Source organism: Chroicocephalus ridibundus, chromosome 2 (genome assembly GCF_963924245.1).
Source record: "Chroicocephalus ridibundus chromosome 2, bChrRid1.1, whole genome shotgun sequence".
Classification (NCBI taxonomy): domain Eukaryota; kingdom Metazoa; phylum Chordata; class Aves; order Charadriiformes; family Laridae; genus Chroicocephalus; species Chroicocephalus ridibundus.
The window spans coordinates 53891834-53908320 of record NC_086285.1 but is presented as its reverse complement, the minus strand read 5'-3'; the positions used below and the strand labels follow the sequence as shown (position 1 = coordinate 53908320).

At 39.5% G+C, this 16487-nt stretch overlaps 1 protein-coding gene across 3 annotated transcripts in view; it reads left to right on the top strand.

Annotated features, from left to right (window-relative positions):
- The window catches only part of BBS9 (Bardet-Biedl syndrome 9), a 316361-nt gene that overhangs the window by 294553 nt on the left and 5321 nt on the right, over positions 1 to 16487 (top strand). For 2 of the 3 annotated variants that reach the window (XM_063325517.1, XM_063325515.1), the window contains one exon: positions 6199 to 9849. The exons of the other annotated variant lie outside the window; for it this stretch is intronic. In XM_063325517.1, coding sequence (XP_063181587.1) covers positions 6199 to 6239 — 41 coding nt within the window. In that variant the 3' untranslated portion in view covers positions 6240 to 9849. Of the gene's footprint in view, positions 1 to 6198; positions 9850 to 16487 lie in introns of those variants that run through there. 3 annotated transcript variants of the gene reach the window in all.

Here is a 16487-nt window from a genome sequence, read left to right as displayed (position 1 = left end):
ATATATATTTATATATATTTATTTGACTGGGGTCATTAGAAGAAGCAGGTGGGGGAATTTTTGGTCATGTCACTGAATGTTTTTCCTGACAAATTTGGTAACTTTCTATTAGAAACATTTGATATGTCTTGAGTATTTTCCAAATACGAAGCCAAAGAAAGACCTAAAGAAAACATAGAAACTTTGCAACATTATAAATGTAGGGGTCTGAACTCTACTGTTTACAGCTTGAGTAATTGATAGTCCCAGGAACTGTGAACTGGTGCACACCTCCTTACGTTACCCAAAACAGGTGGACAATAATTCAGTCTACTTGTTCAGTCCTTGGACCCATTGGTGGCAGCTCTAATGCTTCTTGGTGTTGGGGTTTTCAACAGAAAATTCTGTAGTAGGGATGTGTATGGGTACGTGTGTGTGTGTGTGTGTGTACACCATATAATGTGATGAAAGTTGAAGACAACAGTATTATACAAAACAAGCATAAGTTATTAATTATCGGCATAAAATTAATGATAGGGATATTTATTTGCTGTATTTCAGAAAACAAAGAAACAAAACAAAGAAATTGCCTTGGAAGGGACACTAACGTTTCCTAACATGACCCTTTTCATAGTAGGCCTGAGTTGCCACAAGCCCATGGCTGCAGTCTCCATTGAGGGCTACTGCCGAGGAGCAGGAATGCACAAGAACTTTGTAAGGTGTTTAAAAGTTAATTAAGGAAAAAAAAAAAAGTGGACACTTGGTAAATGTTGCCTTTCTCGTTGTTACCTCCTTGTTATCTCCATTGTGTTACACTGCTACTACATGTCACTATTAAGTCAGAATGACAAAAGGAAGATTTTTAGCAAGGTTTTTTAAGTTTTGTGGGAACAGACCCTGCTGTCCCCACGCTAAGAGCCGACCCTTCTACCGCTGCTATTTTGTGGCAGTTTAGAAACTTAACTATTGATAGCGTCATATAGGCTGGACTTGCCATGTTAGTTGCAGTTAGTAGGGGGCATATTTAAGAGTGAGTGATGGAAACTGTTGTTTCACATTATCCATCCTGTGGTGCCTGTGGTCCCTTAGGGCAAAGAAAAGTTCACTGAATGAAGGCCTTTCTCTCGGTCACACTACTTCCTAAATGAAAAGCAAATTTATTTGATTTACACAATTCTTTAATGAATGACTCAGTCCATGCTTCCCACTATTCAGCTACCATCAGTCCCCTTTCAGATACAAAACTCTGAGCATTTTTAAATTATGTATACAATGATCAGTGACTCACTGGTGACTTGGGAGGCAGCGTAAGGCTCACTCTCAGTTTATTATTCCATAAAAAGTGATATGGAATACCGATCAAGTCCAGTTTCTCCCGTTAAAGCAGCGTAGGCAAGTTTGTAGCTTGTCCATCGTGGTGATCACTGCATTAGAGTTGATGATTTTTCACTAATTTTTGCACTCCAACTAAATTGTGTCCGTTTGCTTGGGATGAGCAAGATATTGTTGCGTTCTTAAACTTTCTGAAAAACACTTTGGATTGTGTTCATGTAATAAAGATTATATACTAAGAAAAAGGAAGCTGTACATGTTTCCTCAAGCAGTTTATAATGATAAAGAAAATTATTATCAGCAATTAGATGGGATTTCTTAGGGAATTATCGTGATTTGCAGAAATGTGACTTGAAAGTGCTGGGAAAAATGTGTTGTCTTTTGTTAACAAAAAACCAAAAAGCTATTAACTTTGGTCATTCGGAACATTTAGTCTTGGATCAAAATTTTTATGAAAAACAGTTAGTTTAAAGCCGTAGTTTGTTCTAAAGCTGTTTTATGTAGGGTCTAGAAATAGCAATATTAACCATCAGGCCATAAGATGGGGTGGTTTTTTCCTCTTTTAGGTGGGAATAGCTGAAGAAAGGGGTGCCTCCCTTCTCTAATTTAATCTGAACTCAAAATAACTTTTGTTGTCTTGTTATAACAGCCCTTTTTTCTGAGTCACTGTACGAAAAAGAGACCGGGAAGCATTGGATATTGTAGATCAAACAGTTCAAAGCCAACTTTGACTTAGTTTTATGCATGCTTCAGAGTAGACTAATGTACAATAGTATCCAGGAAACTCGGCCAGTAATTCATAAGAGTCCAAAATGTTCTCCTTAGGATGAATCATAGCAGCATAAATGATAGGATTGGAGAAGATGCTTTAGGTCACCCAGTTCAAGGCCTGTGTATCTTCCTCTTCACTAATCCCCACTAGGATTTCATCTACCCTATCTTTGCAAACTTCTCATATCCTTGACTCAGCCACCTCCCTGGGTAGTTTCTTCCATTGCCTAATTGTTTAACCTGAACATCTTTAAACCTTACACCATCATGCTTAGTGTGAACAATTTATGACTACAGAAAACGATCCTTTCTCCTCCCTTCTGCCATCGTGCTCAAATATCATCCCTCCCTTTAAATGTTTTGGGTTGGTTTTTTTTTTTTTCCCCTCTGGCTGCATGAATAATAATTCCAGGAAAGCTGGGGTTTTTAGCTGTCTTTGCTTCTCTCACTGTGGCTGATTTTCATTGAACTTTCAGTTTTCAAGACTCGGAAATACATTTTGATCTACAAATAAACTTTCTGTGAGTCAATAATATGTATGCTTTTCAAGAGGCAAATTAACACAACTGTGTCTTTGTTTATAGAAGCTGTTTTCACGAGGGTGCTAATGTGCTTTGACTGACAAATACACAAAAAAAAAAAATTGAGGGTTTTAAGTGGCTGAAGGTGGAATCTGTTTTTGACCTCAGATATATGCACTCTTGTGTTACTAATCAGGATATCAATTTAATCATATATTTTAATTCTGTTTTGAATACTTGCTTCCAAAAACTCTGGGGGTTTCCTGCTGCAGAGGAGTTAAAATTTATGACTATTATTTCCAAAAGCAGCTTCTCAGTGTTGATAAATAGAGATGTAAACTTTTTAATATACATTTGTCAAAGTGTGTGCTCAGACCAGTATTATTCTGGTAGGATTTTTGGATGATCTATAAAATAAAACATTGAGAACTTCATAATAGGGGATCTGAAGATGGAAGGAAGCTTTTTTTTTTTTTTCCTGATGAAATGAGGTAAAGGACCTTAATCTACAGAATTTTTAGTTTTATAACCTGTATTTCTTAGGATCTGCCTGAGCTTGTCAGAATATACTGATGAGAAACCTCTCTGATGTTAATCATTTCACTTAACTATGATACAGCATGTGCCAGTTAGATCAATATGAAATTTATGTTGTTCCCCTAGATGACTAATAAATATTGCATGTTGAAAAAACACAGGGTAGAGGTGGGAAAGCTGATTGTTCCAAGCCGTGTTTTCATACTGCCTCCCATTTTGCAGTTACACAATAAAAATAGCTTCGGTCTGTACATCACCTGTCAGCTCACCTCTCCCACGCTTTACTCATGTGGTAGTTCTTTGATCCATGCAGAAGTATTCCAGGTTCCCTATAGCCATGTGTAGTGCTGTTGGGCAAAGTTGTGTGAAACTGAGGTAAATCCTACTATATTACTTCAGTTCTGCCAGCCCATAATTACAGTTAATGCATTAAGCTTAGCGGATCCACTGTGTTTCATCAGCTTGAAAGTAACCATTCACCTTGCCCATTTTGGCATGGCAATTTGTAGAAATAGACACAAGGGTTATTTATAAGAAGCCAACGTCATGGAAATAACAGATTTTGAATGCGGTATCTTGGGCACTATTTTATGGCTCAAATAATTTTTTTTTAATTATAATTTTATAATTCTTAATTTTTAACATGTTATGTTTTCAGCTTAATAAAGGAAAAGATGCAAAAAAAAAGAAAGGATGTAATAGCCTTTTCATTTAGATTTTATTCCCTCCCCCCGATATTTTTGTAAAGCTCTCTTCCTTAATTTCCGTGCTGTTATGCTTCTTAGATGTCCTCTAGCCAGTCGTCAAATGTATGGAGGTTGAGGGCACAGTGTAGCGGCAGTGTCACGCGTCTCAAGTGTGCAACGTAGAGGGCAGTGCTAATACACAGCTTAGTGCCTCTTGGTCTACGGTAAATCTGCGGCTGTTCTCTTCAGGTACAAAGACCTGACCATAAACATACCCCCTTTTTGTTTCCAGTATGAATCACGTGCATGTCCAGCTTTTGTAAGAGTGTACAGAAACTAGTTTCATAGTTCTTGCAAACTCTTTTCCTTGATTATGGTGGGAAAGTAAGATAGCCTCCAGTATCTTTTTATGTGGTACAAAGCTGTAAAGAGCTCCAGACGTGATCTCAACAAAGCTATATAGCCAGGAACAGCATTAACTGTGAGCTCTGCAGTGGCTCCTCTGGTCCTACACTGCATTGAGCAATGTGGGGTATTTCACTGCAAATGCATGACTTTAACAGCTTTTTCCACTGTGCTACTTCTGCAGGGCTTTCCTCAGCAAGTACATGTGTTTAAGATTGTTATTTCCATGATGTAGTATGTCCTTTTATCTTCCCTCAGCCTTGGTAATCTCTTAGTCCTAGAGCAACATTTCTTTTCCCTCTTCACTATTTGTAGCTCATCTTGGTTTCTTATAATCCACGCATTTCATTATCGTGCTACCTACCTCCTCCTTCCCCTGGATCATTAATGAAACAAGATGGGACCTGCTGCTGGTCCCTTTGGCATCCCAGCATGTGCTATGTGCTAAGAACAAAAGAACCACCGTTTGAGGGTGACCTTTGTAAACGCAAGTCAGCTCTTAACATGGTATTTCAAATTGTCCTTTAAAAAACAAAAGAAAAAAAAGTAGACACTTCAGTAAGGGCAACATCTTAGCCCCTTGGGGGCCTTGGGCTTCCAGCTGTTGCTGAAATTTTACTGCGTTAGTCTTTTGTATCTTGGCGATTTTATGCCGGATATCCTGCTCTTTTAGCTTCACTGATGCTTTCCTTCAATCTCAAGGCTTGAGATAAAATTTGTTCCGTTTAGTACCGTCAGCCATGAAAACTATTGTAAATACTGAAATCCCCAAGCACCAAAAAACATTCATAGTGTAAAATAAAAACTGAAAAAGAAATCTAGATGTTTTTGTTTATGTGGAATTGCACAGATCTAAATGAAAGCATGTTCTTCTAAAAATTACGTAGCCTGTCGGTGCTAAATTCTGTGTGAACATGACTGTGAAGGTAGTCGTGCTGTCGGGCGACTGGTGGCTTGGCTCTAGAAGACCTGGGTGCTCAAATTTTATTCTGCTGACCTGCTGGATCATTTCACTTCATGGGGTGTATGGGGATTTCAGCCTTCTTCAGAGATGGCTCATAAGGAAAAAACCAAAACACCAAAACCCATAAAAGCTATGTGTTAGTTTTATTATTATTCATATATCATTTGGAGGTGGTGCCAATTTATTTTGGATTGCTTTACATTTATTAGAAAAGGATTTAAGTTTCATTTTCAGCTTAAAGTAAGAGTGGACATGTAAGAAACTGCTGGGTTAAATAATCGCTTTAATTTAAAGTCATGTGAGTGTAGTGTATACAAATCTGTATTATTATCCACTGTTCTTTTTCTCCCTAGATATTCCAAGCAACTTTTTGTGAGTTTCTGCCCACTTTTCCAGTTCTGTCAGGTTCATTATTGCAAAGATTAATATCTGATCCAAGATGGATTCTTCTCTTGAACTGATATTTGAAAATGGGAAACTCATACTCTTAGTTTAAGGCAGAAGTTACCTTCAGTGCAGGGGTTTTGCTGTTTTCCCCTTGCCCAAAGTGTTAGTTTTATATAAAAAAATAATTCCGTGTTAATGAGTTTATGGAGCTTAATTTCCTATTGTTTTGCAATTTGTGTTGCAAGTTCTACCTAGAAAAAGGGGCAAGCAAAATGCAAATAGATTGGAATAACTGTGTCTCAGATCATATGTCCAGTTGTTCTCTGTTGGTTTTGATGTACAAATAGTCTGTGATTTTATGACTTAGACTGTATCATCCATCATATGCATAAAAGAGCTGATGTGAAATTGCCCTTATTGCCTTAATTTTTTATATTTTCTAAACTTGTGAGTGCTTGAATTTGCACGTTATGCGTTTTTATCCTGTTTTGCATGTAATAAATTGTTTCCTCCAGCTATAACCAAGGCTTTTACAAAAGGATGGAATCAACAATCAAAAACTGCATGTAGTTGCCAAGTATACTGAATTTTTAAGAGTTTTCTTTCTGCTTTATAGGTTTGTCTGAGGATGCAGCAGAGCAAGCAGAAAAGCCGTGAAATCTGAAGACAACCCTCCGGAGGAATTTCTATCTGACATCAAATGCATTTATAATGCAGCAGTACCAGTCCCATTTTCCTCTGTACTGCTTGCACCTTCCAGAAGGAGAGGACTGTGCTAATTTATACAAAAAAGTTCCATTCAAATAATTTTGGTTTAGTGTCCCTGCCAACTACTAGCATCCTTTCTGTGAGCAAAGTTTAAGCACTTAATCAACTGTGGTAGGGGTGTTGTGTTATGTTTTGTGATATATCAGTCCTTTCTAAGGATTCAGTCGATTGATCAAAGACTGTTTACACATAGTTAAAATCAACCTTTGTTTCAGGATATGTTTTATCTTTTTTAAAAGATATTCTGAACTGTACCTCCCTTTGAGATTATATTAACATTTGTTATATCACAGTTTTGACAAAAGATAACTATCTCGTTTCCTCCTGTACTAATGTTCACGATTCCAGACAGCTGAATTCACCACCAGAAGAAAAACTGGTAATCCATCAACTTTTTTTTTCCCCTCTCACATTGCTTATACAGACTCCTGCTCTCTAGAGATATAGAGTAAAATATCGTTACTGGACATAAAGGGCAAACCCTTTTGCCATTAACTATGTCAGTATGAATGTGATTAAAGTTTACAGTGTAAGTACCTTGAGCACAGCAACACATGGATCTTTTTATGGTTACCTGTGATTTCTGTTTTTCTTGTCAGTCAGTCTGTTCTAGTTATGGGTAAGATTTTCAAAATAACTATCAATTTTTGAGTGCCTTAATTTTTATTAATCCAGTTGGAGGGTGCTTTGAGGGTTGAGTTTTTAGAAAGTGCTGAGTATTTGCCTTCTGAAAGTCAGGTCCATGCAAGGTGCCTGAAATGCAACACCCAACAGCTGAGGTCACCTTTGGGAGGACCTTGGCCTAGTGTTTGAAAGCGTCAGGCTCATGTCTGGATTCCTGAGAGTGAGTTGAGATATCAATAAAAGATACTCGGAACTGAAAACAAATGAGACCTCGGTCAAGTGTAAAAATAGTCATTTGAACGAAGCCTTTCCTGGCTGTTGCTGGTTCATACCAAAATAGAAGTTGCAGTCTTTTGGACGGCAGATATAAAAGGCACTGCTAGTCTCAGCTTAGTTTCTGGTGGATGCAATTGCACGAGCCATCTCCACATCCCATGCTCCTGTTGGTTTCCTCAGCAGGGGTTCACCAACTCCTGTTCTAGCTGTAGAAGTCCCTCCTACTCACTTTTGTGCTGTTTCAGCAGAGGTTGTGACAGTTCTTGTGGTCTGTGCTTACTTGATCTGTGGATAAAAAGGAGACGTTATATTTCAGGATGTCTTAAGCCATCAACCTTCATCATCTCCATATCTACTTTCAGCCTCTTTGCATCCACCCCCAGAACAAAAACAACTTTGCACCACTTGTGCATCTGCTGCTTAACCCTCTGGTCCTACTCTGCCTCAGTAAACGTGATATAACCGTGTTTCATGGAGCCTTTTTCAACATGTTAGGTATTAAATAGAGCTAAGTGGCCAGGGAACTGGATAAGGCTTCTGATACCTCTAGGACTGAAGCAGGCAGCGACTCCCAATAAAAATGACTGTGTCCCCCAGGATACCTCAGATATCTACAAGTTGTGGGGCCAGAAATCTTGCTTCTTTCCCTGGAAGGAAAAATCCTACCCCCTGCTTTTTATGGAGTGATTCTCCTGGCTGAGTTTTCTTCACTCTGATCCCTCCCCTGTGGTTTTTGTCAGGAGGGTGGTATCCAACCCATTGTCAAGGTACCCTGCTGCGCTGTGAAAATTACACAATAAAATAATCTCCTGTAGTCTCTGTACACACCTCAATGACCAAAGAAAATCCATGGAGAACTAATCAATTACTGTAGCTATTAGGCTTAAACTTTAACTATAGATCTCAAATCTTCTTTTGTCCTCTTGTCAGCGGCTACTAGGTAATCTAGAAAAATCAACCACAGTTACTACTGAAAGCCCGCACCATAATGGTGTAGAATCCTAGACCAAAGAATCCTAAGCTATAGGTGTATAATATAGCTAGAAAGCACACTACTATGAGACTTCTGTGAAACATATTACCCTGTCATAACTGTCATTATTGAATGTGATCCCAGTGCTCAGAGCTGCCTTGTTTCATTGGGAGTTTAGGGTAAACAACGAGTAGGTACTCAGGTCAATTATATCATCCACTCTTATTTAAGTTATTTTCTGTCATTTTAAGATGTAAGGCTCAGAAGCACTCTCGTTTGCCTTCTCTGCTCCATGCTTTGTAAAATGAGGTCTCATGAGAATAGTTTTACAGACGGGGGAAAACATACTGGTAATAAAGAGGGAAAAAAAAAAGGTAGAACTGTCTATAGTAGTAATGTATGACCTCTTTGTATATTGCACTAAATTGCGGTATTTGATAGTATCATCCGGATCTAAAAGAGAAATGTAGTTGCATTGAGTAAAAATTACTTAGTTTCCCCCAATGCCAAATAGTCTATCCAACTCAGAGGAAGGAAGTAATTGAAATGCAGTCATTTATGCAGCAGGGTAAGAGGAAACATTGTAAAGTAATTCTTAGCAGTTTTCAAATGCAGTTTGAATTTTTAAGAAAGTTCTTTTGGGCTGGAAAAAAATCAGGCCAATTACAGGAAGTTTTGAAGTTAGGGAGTTGGCCAACTGAAAAACGTAAGGCAGCATTGCTAGTTCAAGGGGACCAAATGTTTGGTTCTCATCAACGATGTTTCTGAGGCCAAGACTGACATTGCTGGCCAATCAAACTATTCTGAACAGGATTTTAGAGTAATGCCTGGTCAGCTTTTCTGCTTGGCTTAAATATGCGAGCCTGTCTGCATGTTTAGCTATTCGAGGAGAATTGTATATGTTTAGGTGGCTCACAGATAAAAACAAATTTTAAATTATCATTTTATTGAAGTTAATTTTGTATACGTATATCTAAAAGGAATTTTGTGACATTTTGAAAACCATGCTGTGAGTCATGGCAACTTTGTTATATTCGTGCTATAGCGCTTTGAGATGCATTTTTCTAAAATAAGTCCTAACATAAAACATATTCTTTTTTTTGTTTTTCTGTTAAACAGGTAAATGCTTCTAGAGTTTATTTTCTTGGTAGAGTTTATCTTCTGAATGTTATTGTCCAAGGGCTTTTCTTTCATTTTGTTTTTGTGCTGTTGTAATTCAGAAAAACAGATTAAAACAATTACTACTCTGATGACCAAAATCTGGAGGTCTGGGCTCTGATGATATTTTGGGCTTTGAACACAATGCTGAGTTCAAACTGTGGTTTCCAGCCCCAGATTGATTCTTCTGTCCAACTATTATTAAACTATAACACAGAAAACCAACATTTCTTTACTTTCAAGGCGTTGAGTTTCACTTTATAATGTCTTGTCTTTTTTTCTGTTCTTCAGCATTTACTGTACAGCGAGCATTAGAGATAAGTTTCAATATTCTTGTGTTGCTTATAAAGAGTAATTTATGCCATAAACAGAAATTTGCTGAGCAGAGATTGTATTTCTATGTGAAGTCCTTCCAGCATAAAAAAAATACAAATACGGGGTATGCATCATTTTGGATAAGTGTCTTTCCTTCTTATCATAATATCCTGTTTATATATAATCTATTTAAAGAAAAACTTCTGCGAAGGTGCTGTAAAATACATGACGTGCTCCTGAAACCACTCTTCTGTATTGCTTCTTTATTTGAAATTAACCTTGAGTTTCCCATAGCCTTGTTTGTTGTCACCCCTTGCCGTCATGCTGCTTTGTTGATTTACTCGTAGCACAAGGTTCCCCCAGTATTTATGTGGTATCTTCATATGCTGTTTGCAAGTGACTTAATTCCTTTGCCGTTCAAAGGTAAAAGTTTGCATAGCCTTCCTCTGGTTCATGAGCCTTGATCCTGTTGAGGGGACAGAATGCCCTCGGGTCCTGTTGAAACAAGTGGGAGGCCGAGGCACTCAGTGTCTACAGGGCTGGGTTTATAATTAGCAAAAGTGACCCAAGCTAGAAGTGGTTTTGAATGCATTTCTATGAGAATTTCTATGAGTTTCGGTGAGAATTTATTGTAATATTCCAGTAGGCCAAGTTGAACGCAAGTTTCATATTTCCGTGAAGGCTGAAAAACATTGCTTGGTTTAGAGCCTAAAACGCCTCTCTACTTGCCTGTCTCCTGTCCTGTTAATTCTTATAATGGTCAATAGTATTAGGAATTATTATTTCTGTCCTCCTTTGCAAGATAGCTATGTGTTTGCTGAGTAGAAGCTGCTAATTTCAGGGAATATACTTTATCCAGGAGACCAGCAGATCACAGCAGAGACACTTAGCACTTCTGTTAGCACTAAATGTATAGCAAGTGATTTAGTTAATTATGGGATGGAAGCATTGCCCAGTTAAATCATTTGACCTGGTGTTCTCTGACAACATGTCCTGATCGCTGTACCTTTACATCTGCTATAGCAAGGAGTACAAACAAATGAAACATGCAAGCATATTTAAATAATTATTATTTTAAAATACTGTGGTGTTTTCCAAGAGTTTCATGTTGTCAAAAGCAGGAAAGGGAGTAAAATACCATTATGTTTTCACACATACTCATTGTAGGTTGATGTTTCCTTCACATGTACTGTTATGTGCTTAGATTTACTACGTGTGGATGAGGCATCCATGCCTGCAGATGAATCTGTTGTATTGAAGATTTTGGTATCCATCCTCATTCCTAAAGTCAAAGGATTGAGCAAAATCATGTTCTTACAGCAGGAAAAAATTGCAAAAGTAACCAGAAGCCCTGGAAAAGATCCACACCCTCAGGCCGGGGGTAAAATTGATGTAAATTGATGTTAGCTGCAATGGGAGTATTTTCCACTTGATATAGTATGAGCATATTCTATTATTCACTTATTTTCTAGCACCACTTTAACATTACACTCTCATAATAAAAAATATTTCTTTTGGAAATTATTTTTGGCAAAACCAGTTAAGACTCCAGAGCAAAATGATAGCAGTGTTTGATAAGATATTTTGATTCATCTTTATAGGTGGAATAGAGACTTGGAGTGCTTCCTAAGTGGGAATGATCATTGCGGATCATAGCTCACCCTCCACCACAGCTCCAGCGGGGTGTAGACGGACAACATATTAAGCTGCAGAAACAAGATAAAAGCTGTTCCAATTATGTAAGCTGTTGCCTGATCAGAAAACTTGAAGGGAGGTCAGTCATCCTGAGTCATTACTGTAACCTGATTAGAGGCCCAAATCTACTTTCGTTGAATTTAACTATTTTGCCATTGATTTTGACAGGAGAGCATCCATGCTTTTCTACTGGAGGCTGCATGTCATAATAAGGTGACATATAAGCACCGTTTAACTCCTAGCTGGGTGACGTAATAAATGATGAGGGTCGCTCTAAAAGGTCCTGTTCCCAAAATACAATATGCATGAGGGTTAGCTAGGCAGTATTAATTAAATAGCTGCTGCATTCCACCCCAGAAGTGGTTGCTTTTCTGTAGAAAGTGATGCTGCGTGTGAAAAAATAAAAAGCCAGAGGATTTTATACATGTTACTTCAGCCACCTATGAGATGAAGTCACTCTCGGGATGATGTATAGCAGCTTTTCAACAACGAAAGCACCACTATCAAATAGTTTAGGAAATCAAGCAATGAACAGCATGCTCCCCTCCTGCTCCCCAGCCAAGAGAGTACGGGAGGCAAGTATTTCCAGGACACGTTCTATTAAGAAGAATGCACTTACTTAATTTGGCATTTGATCAACAGAAAGCTTGGCCCGCTATGTTTTAAAAAGTTGCCATGGTTTCTCTAAATTGAGGTTGTTATTATTATTATTATTATTACTATTTCCTGAATTTCACGTACTATTCAAAAATTGGCACCTCCAGCCTCCTCTCATCATACTGAGACATTTTATCATTGTTAATGAATGTAGCATAGGTGCTATTCTTAGACAGCCTTAGGAAACAACAAGGGTTTTGATCCAAGGATGACTTGGACCAGTCCTCCTTACTTTGCTAAAGCTGATGAGACCATATTGCAAAGTCTACAGTGTGTTTGGGAAAGAAGGGAGTTTTTATTGTGTTGATTTTACTTATTCATTTTAAAGGCTAGACCAGTTCCACAGCATCTTGGAAGTGTTAGACAATATGTGAAGAATTTGGTGTATAATAGATGATATTCCAATTCATTAGGAAGCAAGCATTCAATAATTAATAGCTTCTTCAAGTACCCACAATATATTATAATCATGGTAGGATTCAATTACAAGAGACATAAAGGGAAGTATTGTACTTTTTCTTCCCCCGATGGTATAATGAAGTGGAGGCAGTTGGGATCCATAAATATTGGAGAACAGTCAAGTTGCTACATATATAACAGGAACTGTTTTTTCCAGCTGTCTGGATGTGTAGTGTCTTCCTTCTGCCTTAGCAATGACTGTTACGAGGAACTGGTGAGAGTACAGCTTGGTTAACATGGTGTGATTGCTTCTGATCCAGTAGAAACAAAGGGAGTTTCTCTTGGCAGCATATATGAGTGCCATGTTCCAGCATTGACTAGAAATTTCATGGCGGTGCGACACGTATCTTTCATCATGACACTGGACAGCTGCTTTGCAGACTTCAGAGTGCACATCCCAAAAGCAGTTGGGAAGCAGTGACTTGTGAGAAGAGCATTTTGCCCATTGCTTTGGGCAACAGTATTTCGGCTCTAAGGATTCACCCCCTCTGGCAGTGACTAGAAGGCCTGGGAGGAGGAAGAGGAGACGCAAGGAGCTGGATTCCCAGCAGGATTGTGTCCTAAAGCTCCCATGCCAGCTGCCACAGAGAAACATATTCTCCTGAGAAGTGGAATCCTGCTTCACCTGGGTAAGACTGTGCCCCAGGATTAGGACATGTGGGTGTTTGGCGTTCAGGCCGCAGGGCTGGATGCAGTGATAAGAACCAGCTTGACATCAGTAAAAGAAGACTGAAAATGAATGTTTCTGTGGCCAAACAACTACATCTTCTTGCTGACGCCGTGTCAGTTATACCTATCTAGTCCCACAACACTGTGAATCCAGAGATCAAGAGTCACAGGAAAGCAAGGTCCAAGCAGAAGCGGATGATACTTCCTCAATGCAGGCAAGCAGGACTGGAGAAGGTAAAGGGTGGTCTTCTGTGTAAGTGCTACAGGTGAGGTTGGCAAAAACAAGTTGGAAGAGAGTTGTGAACGTGCAGGTGGCTATAGACTATGGATGGACTTAGTGCATTAAGAATTGATTTTAGTTTTCTGGTTTTGTCTCTTTTAACAAAGTCATTCCACATTCAGCATCCATTAGCTCATCTCATGGGGACTTTGCTTTTAGTCCTTCTCATCATCCACATTTTTGTAAATAGCAGTCACTCTTGCAATCATGTCATTCATTTCTTTTTCTTTTTGCTTCTTTTTTGTTTTCTACCAGATCCCATTGACTGTAAGCTGATGATTTTGCCCAGCAGCCACTTTGTAGATGTGTTTTAAAATCCTGAAAGAAGGAAAACTTGCAGCAAAAAGAGTGTTTTGGTTAAACCTTTGAAATACAATGGTAGCTATTCTTCTCTGGGATGAATAACATTGCTTTCAGCATCAGGAAAATAATGAATGGAAAACCAAATGTGCTCTAAAGAAGTTGAAGGGTTTTTTAAAGGGCTACTGCCCAAGTATGTCATCCAACGGAGGAAAGTTGGTAGCTGCATTGTTTTTTGTACGACAGCTACCCAGACGGTGATGTGATACCTTTTATTGGGCTAACCAAAGTTAAAATTAGAACTGAGCAAATAAATCCCAGTGAGTAACAGAGTTCATCCATTTAACCTTTCTTGCTTCTCATTAAGATCAACTTTTTCAAACCTGGCCGCTGATGTTTGGCTTCTAGTTTGCAGCATGCTGAGGGAGGACCTAACTGCTAAGCCTGGTGAGCTTCCTACCTCCAGCTTGACAGTTTTGATCGCGCAAAAATAGTCTGGTCCTACTTGTTCAGGATTGTTGCACTGGCCAGAAAAATGATTTCTACGAATGCTCTTCCACCCCTCTGTCATTTGGAGATACCCAACAGACAAATCTGAAGCCTGAGCGTTTAGCTGAGTTAGGCTTCTTTGGTCTCATCCATCTGTGGTTAAGCTAGGAAGTGAGTTCTGGCATTTACTTGTGTGTTTGTTGCTATAGTAGAGCTGGGGAAGGTTTTGTGATAGCATTTACGGAAAACTTGCATGCACTGTGACTTTTTGCATAGAGTTTTGTTACCAAATCACTTCCATGTTGACTTCTCATGGAAACTTGTTCCTCTCTCTCTCTCTGGTCATTGCCTTTCTACTGGAAATTTGTAGGTGCTCCCACAGTCACTAAATTTAATGAGAAATTATTGCTTCTGTGTGTCACTTTTGCCCCTGCTGATAGCTGCCTCTCCTTCAAAACCAGCTGTGCAAGTGAAGCGAGCAGCACAGCAGAGGTAAAGCAGGTCAGACCACCCGTAAATAGCCAAGTTGTATAACTCTCACTGATTCAGCATCCAGCGGGTGGGGCCGAGCAGTTTCCAAAATGGTAAACTTACTCACCAGAGTGGCCGGAGGACATTTTTGTTCAATAAAAAAAACCCAAACCAGCCAGAGGGTATAAGCAACTGCAGCACCGTTCTTCTTAATTTCTTGTGCTTGCTTCATCGTTACTCGAGGCTAGACTGTTAGTCATGTGGCTTCTGTGGTGAGAAGATGTTGGGTTTGACTCTCAGCTGGGACAAACTGAAACTGGGCTAGTGGAGGCTCTGACAGTGTGCCTGGGCAGCCCCAGAGCCATGCACCAGCCCTTTTCCCCTTCTCCCCTGCTCCCCAACAGGGCAGAAGCGGGGATGCGTCGCTTTACGTTTTTGAGGGTGAATCTCCTGCTCCGGCACACGACTTCAGCGGAGGCTGCGTCTGCAGTCAGGCTGTGCCAGCATCCCCCAGGACTCGCCACGGATTCCCCCAGCTCCGTGCCTCTCCCTGGCTCACATCGGAGGTGTCATCTGGCTCCCCACTAAACTGTAGCACCAGCTGGTGCTTGGAAAGTACTCATAAACCGGTATAATAGGTTTTTGCCTCTCCCTACAGGCTCCCACGTCTCTCTTCGTCTTCACTGTGTGCCCACGGCGATATTTTTGGGTTAATGTACCACACTGTCTCTGCTAGGCTTGGCTCAGTTCTTTCCCTCGCTAAGGCCTGCATTATCAAAACTAACTGATAATTTTGATTGTGCTCATTTTTGTAGATACCCCAATTAAACTTGAGGCTCGTGGCTCAGTCTGGGAAGCCAGAAAGTGAGACTCCAGATTTGAAGGATTTGGTTGCGGGTGAATAGAGCTATTGTTCGGCTGCTCCCATGCTCATACCTTCGCAATCTGGCTGGATCGTGCTAGCTGTGAAAAAATACTTAGTTTGCCTTACACCTCTTCTAGGAGAGAACAAAGTATGGCTTTCAGACCCATCTTTTCTTCCTCGTTTCTTCTAGTTTGCATCATATAAATTCAAACTGTCTTGTCTTAATCCTTTTCTGCACTTGGGCCAGCAGCCGAAAGCCTGCAAAAGCATGTGTGTTTTATCCTCTGTGCGCTCTGCAGAAACAGCTTTACAAACCACAAAGGCTATTTTAAAATAAATGGCCATTTTTTGAAATCCTATCATTACAAAGCCGAGGCTTGATTGTCATCCTCCGAGTGCTTCATAGCAGCAAAATTCCTGCATTTTGGGAATTGTGCTGTCTATTCATCCACTTGGAGTAGATCCAAAAGCAAAGCATGGAACTGTTGTGAGCACTGGCTGGTGCTCACAATGTTACTTTCTCTAATAGATGGCCTGTATGTTGCTTTGTGGAATGCTCAGATGTCAATTCATCATCATTTGGAGTGTGGGGATGATCTTTTATTTTTAAACGAAGATGTATAGAAACGATCTCTAAGAAGTCCAGTTGCTTCCATTACTTCTGGCACAGCTGAACTGAAATCAGCTCCACTGTGGGGCGGCGAAAACCCTCAGTTCTATGATTTAGTATTTGATATTTTTCTTTCTTAATATGAACATTTATGCAAGTAAACACGTGCTTCAAAACAAGTCCATCTAAGAATGTAACTGTGAAAGTTAAGAAATACCGCTCTGCGTGATCTCTTAGGGAAATGTTGGCATCTCCATCCTGCAGGTGCTCCATGCCATGCATGATCCAAGCCATGC